The sequence below is a fragment of the Myxocyprinus asiaticus genome, chromosome 6, assembly GCF_019703515.2.
Source record: "Myxocyprinus asiaticus isolate MX2 ecotype Aquarium Trade chromosome 6, UBuf_Myxa_2, whole genome shotgun sequence".
NCBI lineage: Eukaryota > Metazoa > Chordata > Actinopteri > Cypriniformes > Catostomidae > Myxocyprinus > Myxocyprinus asiaticus.
In genome coordinates, this window is record NC_059349.1 from 26,384,205 (window position 1) to 26,411,057 (window position 26,853).

General features: G+C 36.3%; 3 protein-coding genes across 4 annotated transcripts; 1 reads left to right on the forward strand and 2 right to left on the reverse strand.

Moving 5' to 3' along the window:
- Positions 1-802: 802 nt before the first annotated feature.
- Positions 803-1,380, reverse strand: LOC127442604 (insulin-like peptide INSL5). Its single transcript, XM_051700757.1, has 2 exons — positions 1,194-1,380; positions 803-1,077 (listed from the first exon to the last, which is right to left on the reverse strand). The coding sequence occupies exons 1-2, from the start codon at positions 1,378-1,380 to the stop codon at positions 803-805; spliced, it is 462 nt and encodes a 153-aa protein (XP_051556717.1).
- A 2,016-nt stretch (positions 1,381-3,396) lies between these two features.
- Positions 3,397-7,866, reverse strand: LOC127442592 (potassium voltage-gated channel subfamily V member 2-like). Its single transcript, XM_051700747.1, has 2 exons — positions 6,446-7,866; positions 3,397-5,677 (listed from the first exon to the last, which is right to left on the reverse strand). Exons 1-2 carry the CDS (start codon positions 7,763-7,765, stop codon positions 5,378-5,380), a joined length of 1,620 nt encoding a protein of 539 aa, XP_051556707.1. The 5' UTR covers positions 7,766-7,866; the 3' UTR covers positions 3,397-5,377.
- Positions 7,867-11,694: 3,828 nt separating this feature from the next.
- On the forward strand, positions 11,695-13,874 carry LOC127442605 (40S ribosomal protein S28). Of its 2 annotated transcripts, none has more exons than XM_051700759.1 (4): positions 11,695-11,775; positions 12,061-12,108; positions 13,322-13,444; positions 13,755-13,874. In XM_051700759.1, exons 1-3 carry the CDS (start codon positions 11,737-11,739, stop codon positions 13,442-13,444), a joined length of 210 nt encoding a protein of 69 aa, XP_051556719.1. In that variant the 5' UTR covers positions 11,695-11,736; the 3' UTR covers positions 13,755-13,874. The 2 variants fall into 2 exon arrangements, with proteins under 2 accessions (XP_051556719.1, XP_051556720.1); XM_051700760.1 differs by having other exon boundaries at positions 11,718-11,775; positions 13,752-13,874.
- Positions 13,875-26,853: the final 12,979 nt, after the last annotated feature.

Here is a 26,853-nt window from a genome sequence, read left to right on the forward strand (position 1 = left end):
TCTGCATTTATTCACTACTGTATAGACCAAATATACAACCTGTAGTTAAGTCATTTATCCTCTCACTAATTCTCCAAAGATTGGACAGAACATTAGCTTTGTCTGTGTCTTTGGATTCATTGCACAGTGGTCTCTCTCATTGTAACCTGTCATCCTGAAATCCTGGACCAGTCAAATACAACTAGTCTATAAATCAAGAAAATACATGAGCCACAAAACCTAAAATCTGTTTAAATATATTTAACAACTGAGCATCACTGTGCTTTAAATTGTTAAAATTTACAGGAAGATTACCATCACCAAAGCATTAAGTAGCTATATTACACAACACCCTTCTAATGAATAATCACAATTTCATACGTACACCCTGTATTGACACTCATGATGGCTATGTGCAATGGTGGCATGCACTTAAAGAGGATAGTTCACCAAAAATGAAACTTCTGTCATTTACTCACTTTTGTGTTGTTCCAAACCTGTATGACTTTCTTTATTCTGTGGAGCACAAAAGAAAATGCTATGAAGAAAGTTGATTGCTTAAGTCCCCATTCACTTTAATTGTATGGAAAAACAGAACAGCGTCAACATTCTCTAACATGTCTCCTCTTGTGTTCCACATAAAAAAAGGAAGCCATACGGAAGAACATAAGGGTACGAAAATTTATTTTTATAGTTATCCCGTAACTTTACAGATGCAATTTTTAGTGAAGCATAATTGAATGTACCACAGCCTCTGTCAGAAGATGACATTCTTTGGGGCAAAGGACATCTGAGCAAGAAGGAACTCGGAGCTGGTGTAAGTTTAGCAGTACTGAATAAGTTCACTCATAGTACATCCCGAAGTACAGCAAATGCCCGCTGGTCCATCATCGCGGCGGGTCCTGGATGAGAAGCTGATATCCTGCATAGTGGTGGAGTGTTCCAAGAGCTCTGCTGGTGGGCTCATGTGCTGGTGGGAGGCTGGCTGTTCTGTCACGCTGTCAGGGGAGTCATGCTCTCTTGACTGCTTGTCTTCACCAGTCGGGGTCTCGTTCTGGTACACAAAGAGATCTCTGTTGAGCCAATTTTGTAGACTCCCTGAAAAACGACAGACAAATGAGATGAGAAGACAGCAAAATGCAGTTACACACATAATGAAAAGAAAACATATATATTACATAAGTGGTCAATGAATTGAAAAAAGGCAAACCTACAGTGGGGGTTTGCAAAGGGATGGTCGAAATCAGGCATGTGTCGTTTAAGTCGAGAACTCCCACATGATGTGACCACCATCCGAATGAACTCACGACCGCAAAGCTTTACCCGTACATCTTGACTGTCAGTTTTGGAACTCTCAAGAAGGATTAAAAAAGATAAAGAGGCAAACCACTTCATGTTCATGGTGTTTCTTGGGATGATAAAATTGGTAAATTTGTTTGTTGAAATATACAATTTACAAGTGTGTTCAAGTACTACAGGGTACCTGCCAACACCAATCTGTGGGGTTTGAATGCCAGTCAGGCATTTGGCATGGTTCTAGTAGAATCCATTTGGCCTTGATTGCAGAAAATCACGTTCTGATCTTTGAGGCCTTCAAGCCTGGAACTTATTTCAGATAAAACATGTCAGCTATGATATGTGGAATTGCCTGAGGCCAAGGAAAACTGTGATGGCCAGTCAAAACACAGCTGTTATGAGAAGAATTTGCAGAAATTCGTCAATGAAAGATCGCAGTTTCGTCTTACGCAATACTACAACTTTACAACAATTTACAACTTTAATTTCACATACTAATCAATTACATATTTAATTTCATTATTTCTAATAAAAATATGATGTTTTAACTGCTGGAGTGGGTTAAGCACTGTTGCACACTTTTTAACACTGTCCAAACGACAATAGACATTCTTCACAGTAGCGCCATCTTTGATTTTTTGACTGGAAGGAAAAACAGGCTGTGAGGGATAGACTTACCCTCTCCAATGGCATGCACTGAATAGACCAATACTTTGGCAATGTCACCGCCTACGACGGAAGTGATGGAAAAAAGACTGGCGCAAACAGTAAACCAATCCTGTTGTTAGCTGACCTAACAGTCCTCAAAAAGTTGGCTGTAACCTTTAAATTAAATGTTATGCTGTGCTGTTTGCTGTCAAAATCACAATGGCAAAAACAGAGGGCTTCATATTTATCAGATTCCGTCAACAGAACTGACTGGATTGAGGAGATAATTTCCAACTCACAGCTTTTCAGTGAATATTTGATTAGATATGTTATTAACTCATATCATTACAATAATAGTATAGCTAAGAATATTTCTGTATTTATGATGGCTTTGTGTCATACTTGTTTAACCGATCATTATATCTATCTATGTTGCTAGCAATTCAAGCCTAGCTAGCTTTGAACCTGAAGGTCAATTTTATTCTATATTATCTTTTAGCGATATTTAGAGGATATTTCTATTCTGTCAAATCTAACACAACAGTTTGCCAGCTTTCTGCAACCACTTACTGCGCATGCGCTGCAATGTTTATAAACAATGGGAATGGTCTATAATGCTATCAAAAAGTTCCTAGATCACATCTAATTTTCCACAACTCATGTTGTCTGGAGTTTTTTGTCTTCTGAAATTTCTTCAAAATATTTTTTTTATTTCAATGTTTTGTCAGGGCAACGATCCAAAAACACTTTAAACAACCATACAACCCATTGAAGAGACGTCTATCCCTCACAGCCTCGTTGTCATTCCCATCAAAAATCAAAGATGGCGCTGCATGTGTGTGTGTGTGTGTGTGTGTGTGTGTGTGTGTGTGTGTGTGTGTATATATATATATATATATATATATATATATATATATATATACACACACACACACACACACACACACACACACACACACATACACACAGCAGTGTCTAGATGTCTGAGACCACACTGAAAATCTGGGATTCAAAATCAAATACACAGATACACATATGTTAGGCAGAATGTTAGCCTCAGTCGCTATTCACTTACATTGTATAGAAAAAAGATACAATGCAGGTCATCTGTAAATGAGTCTAACATTCTGCCTAACATCTCCTTTTGTATTCCACAAAAGAAATAAACTAAGATGGGTTTGGAACAACATGAATGAGTAAATTATTACAGAATTTTTATTTTTGTGTGAACAATTACTTTTTAAAAATTTAAATATAAGCTTTTTCACTGTTGGTTTCAGACTTTTGGTCCCCCAAATAAGAACATTAGTTATTCCAGTGTTGTCTGAATTCACCAGATCATCCCATACTGTTTTGCAGTAATTCCCTGCTGTCAGTGGCAGAGGATGACCTTTACCTTACAACAAAAGCCACTAACTATCTTACAACAAAAGCCACTAACTAACACACAACTGACAGGTGTCTTGTCTTTACATTCCTTTAATTGGTGTTGAACATTTCACTCAAAACACTGGCATCACAGGTCCTATTGATCCTTAAATCCTATTAGACATTAAGTCCGATCACTTGACTTCTCACTGACAGTAGCTTACGTGCTTGCTCAGTGCTTAGATTGTTTTCTGAGGAGATGAAAATTGAAGACGTTCATGGGAAAACATTAAGAGCAATATAAACAAAGACTTTAGACTGAGCCTCAGGAAAGGGACTCCTCTGAGATTCACATTTTGCATGGGCTAAATACATAAAATGTTACTGGTTTCATTTACATGTAGTGTCATGGAGCCTAAGGCTCTCCATTAATGTTTATATTTAATTATTTATAAAGTGACATACATACAGTCAACTAGTTCTCTCTTATGATCTTAAAGAAACAATTTTCATATCCATGGATTTTTTTATTGCTTTTCCACTATATGCCGGTTGTAGGAATAAGAAATATGCTGTTATGTAATACAGAACAATGGGGATCTATATATCTTTTAAAAAGATTCACAAAATAGAATAGAATAGAATGAGTTTCACATAGTAATATAATATAGTTATATAGGATTATACTTAAGAAAAGTTTTAGGGAACAGAAATTAATAGGATTCTTGTAACTGAGTGGCTCTTTATGTAATTCTTATAAACAACAATTATAAATAAACAACAATTACAGATAACAAAATGATAGTGGAAATCACCCTCCAGATCTTGTGTTATCTTTGTACATAATTTAAAAAATAGTCTAAATGTAAATTAATCTGAAAAGGTGATAAAGTCCTTAACGTAAGATTATTAAAATCTAATGTTCAAATGAATCAAGCAAAAAATGCTATTTGTTGTAGTACTACGATCAACATTAACCCTCTTTTGTCTGTTGTATATGATGAGGTGAGCAAAGAAAAGAAGATACAATTTATTTTCTCAGCTGTTTTAACAATAGCCTTTGAAAATCATGGTCTCCAATTGCACAAAGAAGGGAGCCTAGCAAGGTTCAGAAATTAACTTTTATTTTTATTAAAGGGCAATATTTACTCCCTGGAACTGATTTTCAGGGGCATTTTTTACCTTTATGAGGGCATAAAGTGTCATCCTATTATAGCTAATAGTTCAATTTAACCGATCAACTAAAAAAACAATCTCAGTCTAAACTAAGGTCTAAATTATGGCTGTTACCTATAAAATCAAATCAATATCAAATACAAATACAAAAGTAGCTGTAAATAATACGATTACAGTGCTCTGCTAGAATATATTTTTACAACTGGCCAGTCTCTAAGTTAGATTATGCAGCTCTTCCCTGTCTACCATCACAGAAGTTTTAAATATAGTCAAGGTTTGGAGTTGTTTGAAGTATTTCCTTCACATTCAGTGTTTTAAGAGTTGGTTGTAGTATTTTAACATGAAAACCCACATCATATTACCTATACATTTAACAACCTACTGAATACATCTGACAGCTACAGGTCATGTTGTCTGTGTTGGCACTGAACCCATAATTAGATAGGCCTAAAGGAATATTTCAAAATATATCAAATTTCTTACTTTGAGACCCATTTTTCTGACCCATGAACCTAGTTAAAAGCAACACTCACATATACTGTACACCAAAGTTGTCTGAAGGCCAAATAAGGATCACTTTACCCTCAGAAATCACTTACTTGTATGTTTAAATTGAGGAAGGCAAGTGATAAAAATATCTAAATCCTAGGTTGCAATGACAATTTATTTGAATCCATTTGTTAGCTCTGAAATTAACTTATAAATCAACAAATGACATTAAAGACACTGTGTTTTAAAATCAGCATAAGTTGTTTCACAAAAGACCCTCTATGACATGCCATTTGTAAGCCATCTTAAAGCTTATCGCTTCACTTCCTTTAACCTGCCGTTCTACCATCTCTTAAATCCCTATTTAATTCAAGGCAGGCTGAGAACAAGGACAATGAAGGCAGGAAAGTGACAAGGACGTTCAGTGCTGACACAGGCTGACGTGATGTCTGTTGTCCTCATCAGAATCCTCAGCTGGTGGCTCAAAGCAATTTTCAAATTTCCTTCGCAATCTTTTCTTGAAGTGCACAGCCTGTCGGACTGTAGTGTTAGTGCACTCCTGGGCCTTCAGCTTGGCATAATAGTCAGAAAATTTGTTAAACAGGATGGAGATTGGCATTCCATTCAGAATAATGCCAAAAGATATGCACCCAAAGGCCACCACTCGACCAGAGTAAGAGATGGGCACCACATCTCCATAGCCCACAGTGGAGATGCTCACCTGTAACAGTATAAAAAAGACTTTATTACAACTGTCCATTTTTAATTTGCTAATGAGGGTCAGAGGACTGAGAATAAATGACAAATAAAGTAGATCTGAGTCAGTCAACCAGCTTTTTGTGCGAAAAAAGTCAAAGTGAGTTAATCAGCTCTTTGATTAAAGTCAAGCATTTTGCATGTGTGTCACCTTGGTAAGACTTAGTAAGTCTCCAGGAAGTTTCAAACTAATCTAACTTTTCTAGTCATCATGTATACTTCCAATTGGGCAGCATTACAAGGTATTATAAGAGATTAAGCACAGCTGCTAGAGGATAAAGACTAATATTGTAAAAAAGAGAGGATAAAAAAGTCAGCGACAGCAAATGATGAATAAACAATAAAACACACACCACTCACGTTTACTTATGTAAATGGGGACATACTTCTATTGTTAATATATATATATAAAGCTGATTGTAACTCCTATAGATATTTTTTTTTTTTTTTTTTTTTGCATGGGTCATTTTCCAAATAAGGACGTCCCAAAATGTTCCCAAAGTGGAGAATTTATCATATTTAGCTAATGGGACACATCTGTCCCCAAACTATAGCTAAGTATGCACACACAGTTGTTTTGAACGTCAAAAAAAAACTAAATCTTAAAAATTAAACAGTTGTTTGAGTAATCAAGATGATGCTAGTAAGTATCTGTTGTACATTTTGAGATATGTGAATGATATTGTAATTCTATAATTATGGTGAATGTTTATTGTCAATGAGGCTTACTCACCGCTGCCCACCACCAGGCATCTGGAATACTGCTGAAGGGGCTTCCAGCAACATCCTGCTCCACTGAGTACATTAGGGCAGAGAATGTGAAGATGCCCATGATAATGAACAGAAACAGGCAGCAGACCTGTTCAAAACACTGACGAAGAGTGAAGCCAAATGCCCGCATGCCTGTTGAATGCCTTGCCAGTTTCAGAATCCGAAAGATTCGCATGAGTTTGACAACTTTAAGCACTTTGCTGACTTTGCTAACTCTCGCCATTGTCTTCAAGTCATCTTGGACACTAAGATCTTCTTGGTCAGCAAAAGCCTCAAATAACAGCTGGATAAAGTAAGGCATGACAGCCACTAAGTCTACAAAATTAAGTGCACTCTTCAAAAAATGCATGACATCGCACGTAGTCAGTAGGCGAAGGAAATACTCAAAGGTAAAGAAGAGAATTGAAGTGATCTCAACACACTCCATATAGGTTCTTCCATAGACCTTATAATCTTTCAATTCATTCACAGTATTTAGAGTCATTGCTACAATGGAAATGAGGACAAAGAGGCTGGAGAACACAGCAAAGGACTTAGCGGCCATCGAGGAGTACGGGTTCTCCATCAGGTCCCATAATGTCTTTCGAACACCACCTAAAAACATTGTCTTGAAACCATCCTCATTGTGCACAGGCTCTATTTCAGCCATAAGTTCCCTGTTCACTTTTAGCTGGTCTCTTATCTCATCTACTTTCTCCTCGTAGAGAATGCGGCAACAGCGGGGAGTGTCCCTCAAGTGTAGACCCCAAAACTTCATCTCCTCCTCAAAATTGATGGGACACAGGCTCTCCATTACCCATAGCACATTGCTACAGTAGAAGTGGAAGATGTAGTGGAAGAAAGTAGGATCTCGGTCAAAAAAGAACTCATTAGTAAGCACACAGTAGTCATCGCAGAGTGTTAGCTGCTTGACGGGATCTTTGCACAGGGCTAAGGTGCCTATTCGGGTTCGGGGGTATCTGATAGCCAGGTGCTTGGGAATGGTGAAGAGTTTACCACCTACATTAACGTTGATCACTGTTGAATGCCGGTGTGGAACCTTGAGTGCTTCATTCTCGCTGCCTTTCCACTTTACTTGATCTCTTGTGTCTCTTGATTTAGGTGATGGTGTATCGAGGTTGTCCATCGACGTCCATGGTTTCACAGAGCTGTCCTGTGAAAAAGGAAAGGCACTCTCTTCCTCCTCTATGCTCTGTGAAAAACTGTCATTAAGTTTGACACTTGCAAAAAGACTTGATCGTCTCTTTTTCAGTTTTGTAAGATGTCTTCTAGTTTTATCCATTATAACAGTTATTAAAAAAGAAAAGCAAAAAGGGTAGAAAACTTAAATGTAAATGACAGGAAGATTTACTGTCTTGTCACTGAAAACTAAAAACTATTACATTTAAAGTGTACTCATCCTTGAAAATATGCTTAGGTTTGCAGCTTCAAGTAAATTTCCAGACAGATTGAGAAAACATCTTCCACTGCTTCAAGCTTTTTATAGTTTGCAATATAGACAGAGAGAAAAAGCAACTGTATTTGTTTCGGCTCAACAGAAGATCAAGAGTTGGGGATTTTGCCCCACCCTTACTGATGCCGTAATCCCAGTGCTGTTCTTACTGTCCTCAGCAGAGTTAAAAATACAGTCATGAGGATTAATGTTGTGATTTAAGGATTGAGCCCTTTTTAAGGAATGACAGAGGAAAAATAGTAGTTGAAGGGATGCTATAAGATCATTAAATGCTCACTGGAAATTTCAATTTATGTTGCTTTTATAGAACATATGTATCCAATCTTGTGTTAATCTGATATTTAAAACACAATTTACAAAATCCAACGTGAAAATCCTTTAATCCTATAATTTCCTTATCTTATTCTACATTCTACTTTCACATCCTCTCATGTATGTTATGTGATCATCAGACGAAACATTTGTAAATAAATCTGTTCCATTCACACATACAAATTATTAGATAGATAGATAGATAGATAGATAGATAGAAAATTTGCATGATCATATATGATTCTATAATTTTATTTTATTTACTGCTTGACTTTTCCACATATCAAATGTTCAAGAACTGTCTTTGAGAAGGAAAGAGTTTTTAATGATAAAAATAGAAACATGGCCACTTAAAAATATTAACTTTTTCACTTTTCACAGTATAAACTAGTGATTTTTTCCATCACGTTTTTTAAACACTTGAGTCAGATTATCTCAGGCACTTCAGAGTTTTATTTATCCTGACATTTTAAAGCAGCATTATCACAACATCCCTTCTCGTATGCATTTTAATAGCAAAGTTATTCTTATAGTGATGTACAGCTTCCGAATGTTGAATATATGTTGAGATGAGTTTGAAGTGCACTTTATATTGATGCATGTAGCGTATTAGTGCAGGTATTAAAGGAATAGTTCGCACAAAAATGAAGATTTTCTGATAATTTACTCATCCTCAGGCCATCCAAGATGTATCGGAGTTTCTTTCTTCATCAAAACAGAATTTAAGACTTTTAGGATTTCATTTCAGTCCTCCTCCTCTAAACAATGCAAGTGAATGTACTCCATTTTACAGGAAGCGTGTCATTCTTTAAATTGTTTTTTTTTTATTATTATTATTATTATTTGGAAATGATTTTTTATTTTATTTTATATTGTTTTGAAATTGTTTTGGACTGTTTTGGTTTGTGAACGGCACTTGGTCTGTGCTCTGTGCAAGTTTCTCTTGTAAACAATGACGTGCTTCCTGCCTCGTCCTCCACGTGACCTTTCCAACGAGCTTACGTCATCCCTCTCATGACCGCATGTCACAGAGATGTACGGAAGCGAACATTTGTAGTTAAAAAGTATATAAGTATTGTTTTGTTTCTAAAAATAATCAATTGTTTGGGTTCAGAAGAACTTTATTTGTTGACTGGAGTCGTGTGGATGATTTTGATGCCCCCTAAATATACATTTTGGACCGTCAAAAAATGGAGGATGTTCACTTGCATTGTTTAGAGGAGGAGGCCTGAAATGAAATCCTAAAAGTCTTAAATTCTGTTTTGATGAAGAAAGAGACTCAGAGACATCTTGGATGGCCTGAGGGTGAGTAAATTATCAGAAAATTTTCATTTTTGGGTGAACTATTCCTTTAAGTTAAAATGTTGATTTAGTAATTGGAGAAAATGTGTTTTTAGTTAAGGACACTGACGAAAATTAACCATGGTTTTACTATAGTAATATTGTAGTAACCATGACTGCTGTCACTATGGTTTTCTGAGCAGAAATTATGGTTTTGATACAATTAACCATGGTTTTATAACAGTAATACTGTAGTTTCTATATAGTAACCATGATTTTACTATATATTGTAACCATGACAGTAACCATGTTTATATTGTGGTTACTATGATTTTACTACAAATACCATGGTTAAACTATGGTTACTGTTGTAAAACAATGACTGTTATTTAAGGGCAAACCTGTTGAAGTGTTTACCAAATAGATTATTCTTTGGATTTGGCAGTAATATTTTTTTCTGAACAAAGCATATACCAACCCTACCGAAACCGTGACCCTTGAATTATGATTCAAACCGAACCGTGAGAAATTCGAACTGTTACACCCCTAGTACACTCGCCAACGCTATCTTGCCCTCAGTCCAACACAGGGAGGACTGACGAGCAGGGGGAGAGAGCACAAGTGGGTGAGCGAGAGAGATGCCAGTTTACAGCTTCATTCACACTGGTTGTAGTGTTTTACTTTTTGACATATTAAAGCTTAATTAAAAATAACAGAATAAAATATAGCGATCCAAAATCATACAAATAATTTGAACAATTTATTATTTATTTATATAGATTATATATTTGATATGTTTTCTTATTTTCTTTATTTTGCTATTAATGCTAAGTGATTTCTTCACTAATTCACTGAGGTGATATTATTGTTAACTCAGAAGACTGCGCAAAGTGGAAATTATTCAAATATTCGTTTATCACATGTACGAATTAATCTAATAATCAATGGATGTTGTTATTAATAACTTTAGTACTGTATTACAGTCGCATGAGGATGCTATGCACACATGCCATGTCTTAGGCACTTAGAAATGCTGCCGAGTTTGAATGAGAGTGTCAGGATGGTAAAATAATACAAATAAATACAATAATGTACACTTGTACAAATGTTTTTATTCTTGTTGGCAGTTTTTAGCAATATTCATATTTTAACCATTATGGAGATAACAGGTTAAACATGACAAACATGTTTTTATTATTATATATTTTCTGTTGTGTTTTAATTTGTATTTGTACTATTTGTGTCAAGTGTCTGAAAACTTGTTGTATTGTTTTGTATTTTTGAAATTAATTAATAACAAAAATAATTAAAAAAAAATAATGGAGAATGAGGCAACAGCGAAACTTCAGTGAAGACAGCACCTTGCAAATGTGAGTTGAATGCTTTACTATCACCTACGCTGTGTTAATATGTGTGTTGTTTGAGAAATAAGTGTTGAATTGAGGTTGGATAAGGTTTTTTTTTTTTTTTCTAGGTTGGATAACTTGCTAGAGGCAGCACATTACGTGCGTTTGAAACGTCACACCCGTTATGTAAATTCTTGAAAAAAGCGTCCTGAACTCTTTGGATATGTGAATTATGTTCAGTTGGTCCGAAAAACGAATTACACTTTTTTCATTGAAGAAAACAATGTTTTACTTTATTTTCATCACAATAACTAAGATGTTAAATTTCTTTTATTGTAAATGTTATAATTATTTATGGAAGATTATTTTTACATAAGTTGAAATGGTCAGAAAATAAACCCAATATTAACCTATTTTTGATAGACTTACAAAGATATTACAACATGATTAAACTTGTAAAAATAGTAAAACCAGAATATTTGTAAAGATCTTTCATTTGTATAATTTAACACAATTATTTTTGTATTGAATCCCCTAACTATTTGTATTGTCTTTTACTTTTTCCCATTTTTTTTCTTTATACTCTCTATATTTATATTATAAATTGTTTAATTTGAAGAAGAAAAAAAAATGTTATAATATTTTTCCATCATGACCCCGGAACCGGAAACAGACTTGAAACGGTAACAACATATATTTCTTTAATGTAGAGTTTTATTTTTAATTCATTTAAATTTTCAAAAGTAATATTAAAGTATTACATATAATAAAAGCTCAAAAAAATTAAAAAAGTTAATTTTGTTGCGGCAATATAAAAGCCGTCGAGACCACGTGACTTCCTTTCTGAACGAAGCTGAAATCATGGATGCCAGCCGCGTGCAGCCCATCAAGCTCGCCAGAGTATGAAAAATCGAAACTACTGAGTATTTGAGATCTGTAAACTGAAATAAAAATGATGAAAATATGTAATGTGCAGTCTTGTTCAGGAAACAATAGCCTTTAATATATGTTTAATCACCTTACGCTGTAATGTCCAGCGGTGATCGTCGTTAGAGTTAGCATTAGCATCTTGCTCCGCACCAAATGTTATAGCGAAAAGCTTTACTGTACTTTAGCTGATAACACGATTGATAAACTCGAGTGCATCTCAGTTGTGCTTGTACTAATCCTAAATCTTTATTATAGGTTACAAAAGTGCTGGGAAGAACCGGCTCCCAGGGACAGTGTACCCAGGTGAGTTCACACTCGCATGTGCTGCAACTCGGATAAACAGGTCTTCTTTACATGAACACAAATACTTTTTTGCAGTTAAATAAACATTAAATAAAATAATGTCAAGTTTTCACTCACTGTGATGTTCAGGCATTGCATCACGTTTTGCTTTATATATGATGAAAAGAGTGTGTTTGTTTTGTAGGGGTTAAACACTAGATTTGGAATCCAGAGCTACTATTTGGGTTACAAAGCTTTTTAAATATTTGGTTGAGTGGTAGAAAACAATGGCACGTACTGTTGAAAATGTAAATAAGGTATTTCTATCTCCACAATATTGCCCATGAAAAATAATTGAGTAGAAATTCCTCCTGAGATCTTACAGATTTTAGTCGGACCATATGATATGGGAATTGCCTGTTAGGAATGTCCAATTTTAAATGCAGTTGAACTGGTAAACAGTTCGTTTGTATTTTAATTCAGACATGTTAATAATAGGGCTGGGTATTAATTCAGATTCTCAAGCTGTCGATTCAATTTAGATTCGTTATCGATTCATATGGATATATTTCAGTTATAATGGCCATTTTGATTACATATGAAAGAAGTCCCCTCAGCTAATGATGTTAATTATACAGGGAACCTTGTAACTTGGTACATTACGAAAATATTCATTATTCAAATTATATTTTAGCATTAGTTTTTCAGTATTTGTCACATTTTAGCTTTTTAAAACATTTAACAACATGTATTCCATCAATAAATATTGTGTTTTGAAATTGCATATATTATAATGCATTAACATAGTTACATGTTTCTTGTTTACATTCATAATTTGCACTGTTTACATTGATTTGTGGAATGCTGTGCTAAAACTGGTACTGTCTCTTTAAGAGTGCACATAACCAGAGTGGAGTCAAATGGCTTCTTGACAGCATCCATGATATGGCTGATTAGAATTAAGTGTTTATTTTTGTTGTGGTTTTTGATCAACTTACTGTAAAGAACAGAGGGTATTAAAAACAAATGGATTGCGTGGATCTCTTCTTTGGACACAGAACGAGTCAAACCAAATTCTTATACTTATCATGCAGTGAAAGTTAATGAGGTGCTGAACTTTAATAATTTACTAAAATAATTGATATCGAGAGAGTTCAAATGAAGATCACGATGCACCGGACAATCAATATTTTTACCAGTCCAAGTTAATATAGCAGATTTTGTGCATCCTCAGGTGCGCGTTGAGTTCATGGATGACAGCAACAGATCAATCATCAGAAATGTGAAGGGCCCGGTAAGAGAGGGCGATGTCCTGACACTTCTGGAGTCTGAAAGAGAAGCCAGGAGGCTTCGCTAGGTCAGTAAACGGCACTCAATTAATAGTCATTATGCAATAGACACTTGTGTCATATGGTTTGTCTGCAACTTTTTTGATATTGGAAACATCTTACCAGTAATTTTTTACATTTCAAATGTGCCACTGTACTTCTAAATGAATGTAAAAAAAAAAAAAAATGTGTATGCATGGGTTTTATTTGATTTAGTTCCTGACTGAAATGTGTCTGACTATTTGGAAACTGGTCTCTTCCGCTGTTGTCCCAGTTTCTGAACAATTGTCACTTGCATCTTGATGTAAGTTCTAACCATATATCTGTTTTCCCCAGCAGTGCAAATGTGAAGACCTGCCATGGCCAAACTAGTTTTCATGGAGCACATCAACACCAGCTCTTCAGTTGGCAGTACAATTTCATTTGTGCAAAGTTTGAAATAAAAGTCTTTGTGAATAAGCTGGTCTCTCTTGGTTGAATTCAATAATTATTAATATATATATATATATATTTCACTAGGTTTTTATGTAGAATAAGTCTGGAGAACTAATTGCACATTTTCCCAGTGTCATGTATTGAGGTTTGTTATTCTTAAAATCTTAAAGGGATAGTTCACCCAAAAATGTACATTCTCATATACTCACCCTCATGCCATCCCAGATGTGTATGACTTTGTCTTCTACTGAACACAAATGAAGATTTTAAGAAGAATATTTCAGCTCTGTAGACCCATACGGTGAAAGTGAATGGTGACCAAAACAATGAATCTGCAAAAAGCACAAAGGCAGCATGAAAGTAATACATAAGATTTCAGTGGTTAAATCAACGTCTTCTAAAACTAATCAATTTTGATGAGAACAGACCAGAATGTAACTCTTTACACTATATATATTTACAGCTGTCCTGGCGATCTTGATTTCAAGCTCGATTAAGCTTTCTACAGCATCATGTAGTGCTCTGCGCATGCATCAAGCTCTTGAAATCAGGTTGGTGCCTAGAGTCTGCAATGGCAAGCTGTATTGTGAAAAATATATTTTGGTCTGTTCTCGCCCAAAACCTACTGGATTGCTTCAGAAGACGTTTAAACAATTTGAGTCATATGGATTACTGTCATGCAGACTGTATCTCCTTTTTGGAGCTTCAAAGGCATGGTCACCATTCACTTGCATTGCATGGACCCACAGAGTGGAAATATTCTTCTAAAAATCTTTATTCGTGTTCTGCTGAACAAAGGAAAGCCATACACATCAGGGATGGATTGAGGGTCAGTAAAGCATAAGATTTTAATTTTTGGGTGAGCTATCCTCTTAACTGTCTGATTTATGTGGTACAGTATTTGGATGTCAACATTATCAGGCAGCAAAAGGGTTTTTAATTAATGACTTACATTCTTAACACTGAATTTACTCCAGGTCCTGTAGACTTAAAAATGTGGTAAGTTTAACATTATACAGTGCATCCGGAAAGTATTCAGCGCTGCACTTTCCACATTTTGTTATGTTACAGCCTTATTCCAAAATGGACTAAATTCATTATTTTCCTCAATTCTACAAACAATACCCCATAATGACAACGTGAAAGAAGTTTGTTTGAAATCTTTGCAAATTTAAAAAAAAAAAAAAAAAAAACCCCACACATGTACATAAGTATTTACAGCCTTTGCTCAATACTTTGTTGAAGCACCTTTGGCACCAATTACAGCCTCAAGTCTTTTTGAGTATGATGCTACAAGCTTGGCACACCTATTTTGGGGCAGTTTCTCCCATTCTTCTTTGCAGGACCTCTCAAGCTCCATCAGGTTGGATGGGGAGCATCGGTGCACAGCGATTTTCAGATCTCTCCAGAGATGTTCAATCGGGTTCAAGTCTGGGCCACTCAAGGACATTCACAGAGTTGTCCCGGAGCCACTCCTTTGTTATCTTGGCTGTGTGCTTAGGGTCGTTGTCCTGTTGGAAGATGAACCGTCACCCCAGTTTGAGGTCCAGAGCGTTCTGGAGCAGGTTTTCATCAAGGATGTCTCTGTACATTGCTGCATTCATCTTTCCCTCGATCCTGACTAGTCTCCCGGTTCCTGCCGCTGAACAACATCCCCACAGTATGATGCTGCCACCACCATGCTTCACTGTAGGGATGGTATTGGCCAGGTGATGAGCGGTGCCTGGTTTCCTCCAGACACGACACTTGCCATTCAGGCCAAAGAGTTCAATCTTTGTTTCTCATGGTCTGAGAGTCCTTCAGGTGCCTTTTGGCAAACTCCAGGTGGGCTGTCATGTGCCTTTTACTGAGGAGAGGCTTCTGTCTGGCCACTCTACCATACAGGCCTGATTGGTGGAGTGCTGCAGAGATGGTTGTTCTTCTGGAAGGTTCTGCTCTCTCCACAGAGAAATGCTGGAGCTCTGTCATAGTGACCATCGGGTTCTTAGTCACCTTCCTGACTAAGGCCCTTCTCCCCCGATCGTTCAGTTTGGCTAGGCAGCCAGCTCTAGGAAGAGTCCTGGTGGTTCCAAACTTCTTCCAGTTACGGATGATGGATGCCACTGTGCTCATTGGGACCTTCAATGCTGCAGAAATTTTTCTGTACCCTTCCCCAGATCTGTGTCTCGATACAATCCTGTCTCGGAGGTCTACAGACAATTCCTTGGACTTCATGGCTTGGTTTGTGCTCTGACATGCACTGTTAACTGTGGGACCTTATATAGACAGGTGTGTGCCTTTCCAAATCATGTCCAATCAACTGAATTTACCACAGGTGGACTCCAATCAAGTTGTAGAAACGTCTCAAGGATGATCAGTGGAAACAGGATGCACCTGAGCTCAATTTTGAGTGTCATGGTAAAGGCTGTGAATACTTCTGTAGATGTGATTTATTTATTTATTTTATAAATTTGCAAAGATATAAAACAAACGTCTTTCACGTTGTCATTTTGAGGAAAATAACGAATTTAATCCATTTTGGAACAAGGCTGTAATATAACAAAATGTGGAAAAAGTGAAGCGCTGTGAATACTTTCCGGATGCACTGTAATTGTAAACCCCAAATGAATATTGTGCTAATGTCTGACTTGTAAGCACTCTTGGAGAGAAAACTTGTAGTGTTTATGTTGGCTAGATACACATGGCGTAGTGCTGTAAAGAGGCTCAAAAAACAAAACAATTTAAGTGTAAAGATGACATCACACTTGTTTTCCCAAGTTAAAAATAGCATTTCATTCTCACTTTCTTGTTTTAAGGCCAAGAACATCACTGCCTAATTTTACTTGTCTTTTAGACGTGAGTGAAGGAAGAAAAAATATGGGGTTCTGTTTAATAGTTGTATTTGGCGCACGCATGTAACCAAACATTTTTTTTTTTTTAAGGATATGAGCACGCGGGCTTTGTTGTTGTCAGCTAGCTACAATTGCCCGTTTATATTCGTGTTTTAGGCCTGTAAAAATGAATTAAAAGTTGGTTTGTCACCCTAATTTTAGGATAAACTATTAACATTTATACAACAGTTGGCAACAGGTCGTATGACCTTGCGGGTCGGTAGTTCGAGACCCCTAATAGGTTGGGGGGAAAATGGCATGTTCACATTTTTTCCAGCTTGAGACATTATTCATAGGCTGTGCACGAGAGGGCGACATTGATTCGAAGACAGACCTAGCCTCCTAGACCTAGACAATCTTAGGCCTAGTTTGTTACTGTGTATAAACCATCTGTTGAAATGTATGATCTTGCTTTAAGGACTGACCACATTCTTTTGATTTGCAGATGTTTAGGTCAGAGCCACATGGTTTCTTTTGATTACAGTCTTCTTGCTACCCTCCTGGTGTTCTGTCACAATATATATATATATATATATATATATATATATATATATATATATATATATATTTTTTTTTTTTTTTTTTTTTTTTTTTTTTTTGAGCTGCACTTCAGGCAGATGTATTCTCAAGAGTAGCAACACATATTTCTTTAACATTTACTTTGAAGGCTGCACTTTACATTTTATGTCAATATCAACAGCTCATGTACTATCATTAATTGGGGAAATATGTTCGTTTACAGCTAGAACCACATTACAAAAGTGTTAAAACAATTAAAAAATTGATATTATTTTGTAAATGGAACATTGAATGTGCAATGTATTATTTTAATTGATAGCACTTTTCTTTCTATCGCAAATATTGGGTTTATTCATGTACAAACTAAGGGTAAATCAAATACAAGCCTTTGTGTGTGTTTACACAAATGCAAATAGCTGTTTGAACTGGGCCAAAGTACTAGGTCATTTCAAATTGCTTTGCTCAGTTAAGAAAACATAAGTTTCTTTTCACACAGCCGTGTTTGCTGAAACTGTTGACCCATTGCATTTTAAATTCCACATCTAAGAATGAGGTCTGTTTACCCAATTGTTACTCTTACAAGATCATAATACATTAAAAACTGTTCTTCTTACGTAAAGCAAAGTGCCTTTGAATTGTGTGTTACGCATATTTAAATTCCTGTTGAACTGCCTCCAGCAATATTTGAAAAGAAGGAATAAAGTTGAGAAACTTTTTGCACGAAATTCTGTGTCCTATTTGTGATTTGGCATGAGGGCATGTCTCTTCATAGCAGATAAGTGCATGGCATAGAAAGCATGTTTGCCCAGATATAAATCCCCCCTCCCTGTCTTGATGTTGCTGAGCTCTCATCTTCCTCTCAGGGAAAAATAACAGGGGTGACTGTCGGCAAAACTCACCAGGGTTTGACATCTGCAGTAAACATCATGGTGGCGAATGAATACAAGAGAAAAGGGACAAACATGGATGTAGAACGGTTTTATTGACAGACATTTTTTGCAGAATGTTATATATTTTCTATTAAAACACAGTTCTCTAAATAACTGATTCTTCTGATTGGTCAGTCAGCATTCTGCAGTGTGCAGTGAATTTATATAGTATAGTCAGCATAGTTTTGTGTTAGGATCATCTAGGATCAGGATTTATTTTACCATAAAGATGACTGACTGTAAACTGTCATTGAATTATTAAATAGGCTTATGTAATATATGCCAAATGCAGTGGGGTTTTCCATCCATGATATAAATGTAATCCCCAACTGTACTCCAAGTTTTAATTTCTTTTTAAGTACTTCTTTTTAAAAGAACCACTTAAAATATCAATGTTAGAATCAACCTGTTACATCACAGACCCACAACCTTTGTGCAGTCTAGTAGGGCAGCTGTGCCTCAAAGTCTACATCCGTTGAATAACAGCACTGTGCCACTGGAGCATTGAGTTTCACTTGGGTCAATGAGCAGAGAGGCCTGACCCTTCCCTGTTTCCTTTGTGCTGGTAGGGAGCACATTGTAGTGGTGCAGTACTACAGGAAACCACAGTGATTTACTGCTGCTGGCTCTGTGACTGACCCTTTTTATGATGTTCATTTTTAACAGTGGAGGCCCCAAGGACAGTTTTAATCATTTTTACAGAGCACAGAGGTTACTGTAGGATGTGTGGAGCACCCTTTGACCTCAGTAATGTGCCCAAAAGGACCTTTTAAGGTCACTGAAACATAGCATTCTGGTCCCAGCTGTATCAAAATTTTCCACAATTAATCGGTTTGGTTGTGAATAACGTGACCTTTATATCTACTGGACCTTGATCATTGAAGTCTCATGCACTCAAAAAAAGAAAAATAATAATAATGTTTCTTGTTCAATTTGCTTAATTAAAATGAACTAAAGCTACACAATTCTAGAACAGTTTGATTTAATTGTGTTCTATCCTTTTACATTTTTTAAATGGAAATTTACTTAATCCATTTGAGTTGGGACTACATGACTACTTTTTGTGGTGTTAATGTAGCATTGATGAAACTGGGCAAGGGGAATTTCCATTTTCCAGCTTGCTTTGCAGGGGGACTTGATAGGGAGAATAAATTAAAATTAAGTGTTATTTTATGTGTTTTTGTGAAAGATGAATATAACGGTCGATTCTTGTTAGTGTTCAATTTTTTATTATGTTGAGATTTAGAAGAGTTTCTGTTATGCTGGAGTTTTGGGGTTGCCATTACGGTGAAGAGTGGTGCTTGAGCTAACGATGAGTTTCCAACTAGCATGTAGTTAGCATGCTAACATTCACTATCACTAGTTAATACATAAAGAAATATAAGAGATTTATTTGAGTTTTGACATGTCTAATTTTGTTGGCTTTACCTTATTCAGATAGGTTCTTTCTACATAAAAGATTACATATTAATTTTAAGTTAAGAAAAGTCACTTCAAAATGTGGAGCCACTGTCCACGAGTGAATCAAGTTCAGCCTAAGAGCTATTTTTAAGTGGCAGCTACATTAATATGTGCGCAGGTTTCAATCAGAGGAACATAATACTCTGCTCTTAAATTGAAGTTCTTGTTTTGTCTGAAGACAACAGCAATATGTTTTTAAGTAAGCTTTTCTGTGTGTTTTCAAGAACATGGGAAATAAGGCAAGGTTCATGGGCAATTCTAATGTTATGGTGCGCCTGCTAAGGTTTTGAATTGCGGGCCACAAACAAGCCTGATTAGACAACACGTGGCCTTACAAAAAAGAAAAAGCACAAGTGACAAATAAATCTGTTATCTAAACATCACTTTTATTGTACTGTTATTGCCTTAGGTCACAGAGAGTTCATAACTTTATGCACAACACTTCCTGTGGATGTAAAAATATGCTAATTAAGTGTAGTTGTAATTCAGTTGTTTAAAAGTGTCTGCACATGTATAAGAATATAATCATGTCACATAAATAAAGATATATCTTCTGTATGTCAAACACAAGATCTTAAAAAACATGAGCTTGCTTGAGCTCATATTGCAGTGTTTACCAGAAAAGGTTAGACAGAATAAAGAACCTCTGAATGGAAGCAGAAGGCCATATACAGGAAGGCAGACAGCATGATCTGCATGATGAATGCATGACTCATTTGCATTCTTGTTCTTGACCTACATTTTTACATAACAGTAGGCTGTATGTTGACTATGATTATTTTAGAAAAGGTTATCTGAAACGCTATCTGAAAAGTACCCCATATTTTGTATATGTCAGGAACAAATAACAGAAACATTTTCTGGACATCCTATGTCATTACCTTCTCAAAAATTCCAAGATTCCAGTTCCTACAAAGTTAGACATGTGCCTCTGGAATATGTATAGACATGTGGCATATCATAGAAAAATGCACTGCTTGCACAGTCCCAGCTTTCCATTTGTTTTGCCTCTTGTCTTTTTAGGGGATAAAGGTTAACAATTCCCTTATGTTGTATATATTTTTTTAAAGTCATTGGGGGTTAAGTATAGCAGATGTTCGAAAAATTAAACAGGTCCAAACAAATGTTTTAAAACATATTGAAAAACTTTCAAACTTCACTGATGGGAAGGTTGGTGATGATGATGAGCTGCAACCTGCTTCTTGAGCTGACAGAGCATCAGGGGAAAAGGCATGTTTACAGAAACTCAAAGCATCTATTCATTAAACTACCAGACTGAACACCACTGTCAAACATTAGCTAATTACCAACTAAAAAACAAATCATTTATGTGATTGCCTTTGACAACACAAGCTGTCAGTTTCAAAGCAAAACCTTTCTGAATGTTTTAGAAAAATTAATATGAGAGAAGAAGAGTCCTCCAACCCCACTAATTTTAACAAAGTAATTCTTCCCTTTACAGCATTGAAAAGTATACTTTTTTCTGTGCTGGTATGCTTACTTGTCTTTACGTTTACTCTGAAGACGTTTATGTTATGCACTAGCCATATCTTTACAAATGACTGGTGCACAGCTCATCCTGTATGAATCTCAGGAAATAAAATATGGTTTATTCTTAAAGAAAGGAGTGAAGCTTGCATATAAAAAGTATCTTGAAAATTCAATATGTCTGGTTCAATTAAGAGGAGTGAACAACAAAATCAGCTTTTCACCAACAGTGAAATACAGTTTACACTGTTAAGACATTACAGTTGCATGAAAAAAGAATGTGAACCTTTTTGATTGACCTGAATTTCATATTGGTCATAAAAAGATTTTTAAATAAGGCCACATCCTTACTAATTCGTTCAAGTTTGAAAACACAGTTTACAGTTTTTTAACGTCATTGCTTTCAAAAGTATGTTGTTATGGAGAGCGTTTTCGAAAGTCTGCGTTTTCAGTGTGGATGAGAGCCATAAATTTAGTGAAATTATTGCGTTATTGCGTCACAACAATAGACAAACATAGTATGCTTATACAAGTAACACAGGGCGACTCTGACCAACACCTCCAGTCTCGTTTCACTGATTGAACACTCAGAAAAATGAAGCCATTACCCTAATTAATTGAATTTGATATTTGTTTTTACAAGCAATTTAATTTCTATCTTTCAGATTAAGTCAGTTTCATTCAGCCAGCATAATTTAGTTGGATTAGGTAAAATCAATGTACTATAGTAGGTTTAACTCAACTTTATTATGTTTGTCAAACTAAATTTACTATAATTTCATTTAATCAATTTTCTTATGTTGGTCCAACTGAATTTATTTTATTAATCATTAGTACGATATGCCAGGTGAGCAAATGTAAGGACAGTGAAACTGTTGCAGTGTCAATTTGATAGCAACTGTTTATAGAGCTAAGCAGAACTTGAATCAAAGATAATTTGAAAGTGAAAGTCCATAATCAACTTAAGCACAAGTGCCAATGGTAACACCCAAAACTCCAGCCTAAATAGACACTCTTTTTAAATACCAATATAACAGAACATTAAACATCAACTGTAACGTGTAGGCAGGCTGAAGACACAGCAGCAGATGAAGATGATGAAGTGTGAGAACCCAAGTGCAGTTTATTTACATAAGTGATTTCCAAAAACGTGAATCCAAAACAAAACAAACATAAACGACTTGACTTGACTTGACATAACGTTACAAACACAATACTTGACAAATGACAATGGCAAACATGAGGGCTTAAATACATGAACATGGCATGTATTGACAAGACTTAACTAATGAACATGAAAACAAGGCAATGAAACAAGAACCAATGATAAAACAGAACTGATAACAGGACTAATAAACATAGTGGAACAAGAGGGTCACATGACAGTAACATAACAAGGAACCAATGAGAATAAAACACATGAAAACATGGCAGGAACAAGGAACTTAGTATACAAAATAAAAGACGAACAAAAACACACGAAAACGTGACATCAACAAATTTCCTCCTATTCTCATTTTTCTCAAAAATGCATAAAATAACACTTAATTTCAACATTTGTTCACCCCATCCAGTCTCATGCAAAGCATGCTGGCAAATGGGAATCCACTGCCTAGTTTCATCAATGCTACCAAAAGTACTCATGTGGATTAAGTAAACTTCAGTTTTACAAATGTAATTGGATAGAACGCAATGAAATCAAGTTGTGACAAAATGTTCTAGAATTGTGTTGCTTTAGTCCATTTTAATTAAGTAAACTGAACAACCTGCTAAAATCATTTGTTTGAGAGTGACCCCTCACACCAGTTAGGTGCTACTGGACTGACTGTGCTTGTTGTGTCTCAATCAACAGCTAAAGACTAAAGCTTAATCAGCAGAGGACATAAGTATGGCACCAGTGCACAGTATCCAGTTCATCCAATGTGGCTCTCCAATAGTACATAATGCAACAGCTGTTTCATTGCTTATTCACGTTCTGAACTCATACAGGCATCAGATATTTCCAATGCCCTTTCAGTTATGTTCTGTGTGGTGTTATGTTGAGTGTGTATTCATTGTATTATATTATAAAATAGTATATCAATAATATGTATTATAAAATAGTAATATAATATATCAGTATAGTATAATTCAGCAAATATGTGTTTGAGTGCACATACTGTACAATACAACTGACTGAAAATGCAGTATCAAATAGTCTTCAGCATGCCTGCTTGTTCATACTGAAGTAAGCAAGCTGCATAGCTGAATCTGTTAGTCTGGAAGAAAGTGAACCCTTTGAATTTACCTTGATTTCTGCATAAATTTGTCATAAAATATAATCTGATCTTCTCTTATATCAATGGACAAACACAGACTGCTCATATACCACACAATGATTATGACTTCTCTCAAAGTAAACTGGAAACAGAGCTTTCAGAGTTATACAAAAACAGGACCTAATTTATGTATTTGACTCATAATTTCAATGTACTGTAAAATGGCGATGTGAAACCTAATTTATCAGGATTTCTGACATAGTTTATTTAATTAAATGCTTTATAAAATGTTAAGCAGCATATTCTTTTCATATTTTCATGCTGATGTTTCCTGGATGGTTGTATATTTGTTGTGTTGTAAAAGATAAATCATTATCCTTTTACAAAGGGAATAAAGGCTACACATGTGTGGGGGAAATATAAATGTATGGCCCTAGAGTGGTCAAGGATTGGCACTGAAGGATGTACAATACAATCAAAACAAGATTACTCATGTAAGAATGAGTACTTTTACAAAATAAACTATATATGTAAGATGTAATAAATCAAGTAAAACTTACTGACATTAGATGATGTATACCATCTATTGTGTATTTTGGGTGTATCATTCATAGTGTATATTGACCATGTTGTTGTCTATAGTGTATTTTGTTACCTTGCTACTGCACTACTCAAACCCACCCAAAGAACTCACCGTGTACATACCAAACTTCATATTTATTATGTTCATTTATTGCTGATACATGTTCTGTTGTATGAGTCACTGTATTTTGTTTCCTTTCACATCACATAGGAGAGAAATTACAATAAATCTACTTTGAATTTACTTTGATAACGCAGTTGTTAATTGGTCATGTTAATGGTATTAATTTTGTTGCAGCATACAGGCAGAGATAAGGTTGCTAAAAATATGTCCCAGCAAAACCATTTTGATATTAAGACCATGTGTGTCAAACTGTTGAAGTAAGAACACTGAAGATGAGTAGTATGCATTTCATAAAGGCCAGGCATTGATGAGTCTCTGTAAGTTTTGGGCTGTGAGAAGATAACCCTCATATTTAACCACAAGGAGGCAGGAGAACATTCTCTCTGGACAACCCGGCCAGAAACTCTCTCCTTTCAAGAACGTACATGGCTGAACACATGCCCAGATGCAGTTAAATGTGCAAGACAGCCAGAACAAAATGTTCTGGAGTTGTCGAGTTCTGTTCTGAGCTAAAAACTTTTCATACTCAATAACATTTATCTGTCATTATAATGAATTGGTAGCAAGCTTAAGTGTAGTAACTATATAAAAAGTAACTTCTGGAGAAGTCTGAATAGCATTTTATCTTTAAGTATTAGCAGTGTGTCATAGTCACACTGCTATTGCTCAAATTGGATGTGTTTTCGCACATAGCCTCTGGCATCATGTTAACAGAAATACCAAAATCCCTACATGCAGAAGAAGATAACCACACTGTGACGCTGAAAATCTTATGACTGAATGCTCGGTATATTTACAGTCACATATCCAACTGCATGGTTTCAGCATACATGCTGATATGCCATTGTTCATCTTGGTATGGATATGTGCTATGAACAATAAACAAAAGAATTTCCTGTTTTATGTAGCCTGGGAAGAGACAGGTCCTATTAAAACTGAGTCATATGTACAGTATGTATGGACGGCCACGGTTATGATAAAGTCGCCTACTCTAGTTGAAGAGTTTACTTTAAAACAAAAGAAAAAAGAATGACACTGCTTCCGAATATACATACTTCCCTACTATATAGTATGCCAAAAACAATATGCCAATGGAGTAGTATGTCCGAATAAAATAGTAAGCAAGAAATACCCGGATGACCTTCAATTTCCTGAATGAGATTCTGAAGTGGAGATCGACTGGATCCCATAATCCCACAGGAGCAGAGGAAACATCACGTTCAAAATGCTGAATTTAAAAGAGCAGCAGTGAACTGTGAATCAGACGGCTCTTTTCAACTGTAAGTGATATACTCACCGACCACTTTATTAGTTACACCTGTGCACAGGGCTGCTGATGAGGTAGTACAACTGGACCTGTTGTCCCAGGCTTGAGGGGGGCCCGGAGTAGAGGGGGTGGTCCACAGAATATTCCATATTGTAGAGCGCATCTAAACACGTTCCGAGGGAGATGCAGATATAAACATGGAGACAGCGTGCAACTGTGAATGTGGTCCAGGGAGCGCACGATGATGGGATAAATTATTCATGCGATTAGCTAATCAGCCAGTCATGTGGCAGCATTGCAATGCATAAAATCATGCAGATACAGGTCAGGAGCTTCAGTTAAGCTGAGGCTGCACTGGGCCTATCATCTGTGTACCTCAGCAGAAATCAAGATTCATCAGACCAGGCTATGTTTTCCAGTCTTTAACAGTGCCCACTGCAGCCTCCGCTTTCTGTTTTTGGCTGACAGAAGTGGAACCCGACGTGGTCTTCTGCTGTTGTAGACCATCCGCCTCAAGGTTCGACATGTTGTGCATTCTGAGATGCTATTCTGCTCACTACAATTGTACAGAGTGGTTATCTGAGTTACCGTAGCCTTTCTGTCAGCTCGAACCAGTCTGGCCATTCTCCATTGATCTCTCTCATCAACAAGGCGTTTCTATCCGCAGAACTGCCACTCACTGGTTGTTTTTTGTTTTGGCACCATTCTGAGTAAACTCTAGAGACTGTTGTGTGTGAAAATCCCAGGAGATCAGCAGTTACAGAAATACTCAAACCTGCCCGTCTGGCACCAACAATCATGCCACGATCAAAACACATATTTACCCCATTCTGATGGTTGATGTGAACATTAACTGGAGCTCCTGACCCGTATCTGCATGATTTTATGCACTTTACTGCTGCCACACGATTGGCTGATTAGATAATCACTTGAATAAGTCGGTGTACAGGTGTATTTAAAGTGGTTGGTGAGTGTATACCAAGAAAGTTGTTCCTTGTGCTTAAATGTTTCTTGTTTAACATAACCAGAGTAGATTTTTTTCACGGTTGTTGTTATTATGTCATATATTCGGGTCACAGGTCAATACTCATGTTCCCGGATGAAGTATGTCTGGAATTTATTCACGCTACTCGCATACATAATTTATTTGTATAATTTTTTATCCCCTTTTCTCCCAATTTGGAATGCTCAATTCCCACTGCTTAGTAGGTCCTCATGGTGGCACAGTTACTCACCTCAATCCGGGTGGCAGAGGACAAGTCTTAGTTGCCTCCACTTCTGAGACAGTTAATCCGCGCATTTTATCACGTGGCTCACTGTGCATGACGCCGTGGAGACTCATAGCATGGGAGGCTCATGCTACTCTCCGCGATCCATGCACAATTTACCACGTGCCCCACTGAGAGCGAGAACCACTAATCATGACCACAAGGAGATTACCCCATGTGACTACCCTCCCTAGCATCCAGGCCAATTTGGTTGCTTAGGAGACCTGGCTGGAGTCA

What these genes read in the sequence shown, in the direction of transcription:
- LOC127442604 (XM_051700757.1), bottom strand. Translation starts at nt 1,380, where the DNA reads ATGAACATGAAGTGGTTTGCCTCTTTATCTTTTTTAATCCTTCTTGAG. An exon ending in TCCCTTTGCAAACCCCCACT is followed by an intron (nt 1,078 to 1,193) that starts GTAGGTTTGCCT and finishes GTCGTTTTTCAG; the next exon opens with GGAGTCTACAAAATTGGCTC.
- LOC127442592 (XM_051700747.1), bottom strand. Translation starts at nt 7,765, where the DNA reads ATGGATAAAACTAGAAGACATCTTACAAAACTGAAAAAGAGACGATCA. An exon ending in ATGCCTGGTGGTGGGCAGCG is followed by an intron (nt 5,678 to 6,445) that starts GTGAGTAAGCCT and finishes ATACTGTTACAG; the next exon opens with GTGAGCATCTCCACTGTGGG.
- LOC127442605 (XM_051700759.1), top strand. Translation starts at nt 11,737, where the DNA reads ATGGATGCCAGCCGCGTGCAGCCCATCAAGCTCGCCAGA. An exon ending in AGCCCATCAAGCTCGCCAGA is followed by an intron (nt 11,776 to 12,060) that starts GTATGAAAAATC and finishes TCTTTATTATAG; the next exon opens with GTTACAAAAGTGCTGGGAAG. An exon ending in CCCAGGGACAGTGTACCCAG is followed by an intron (nt 12,109 to 13,321) that starts GTGAGTTCACAC and finishes GTGCATCCTCAG; the next exon opens with GTGCGCGTTGAGTTCATGGA.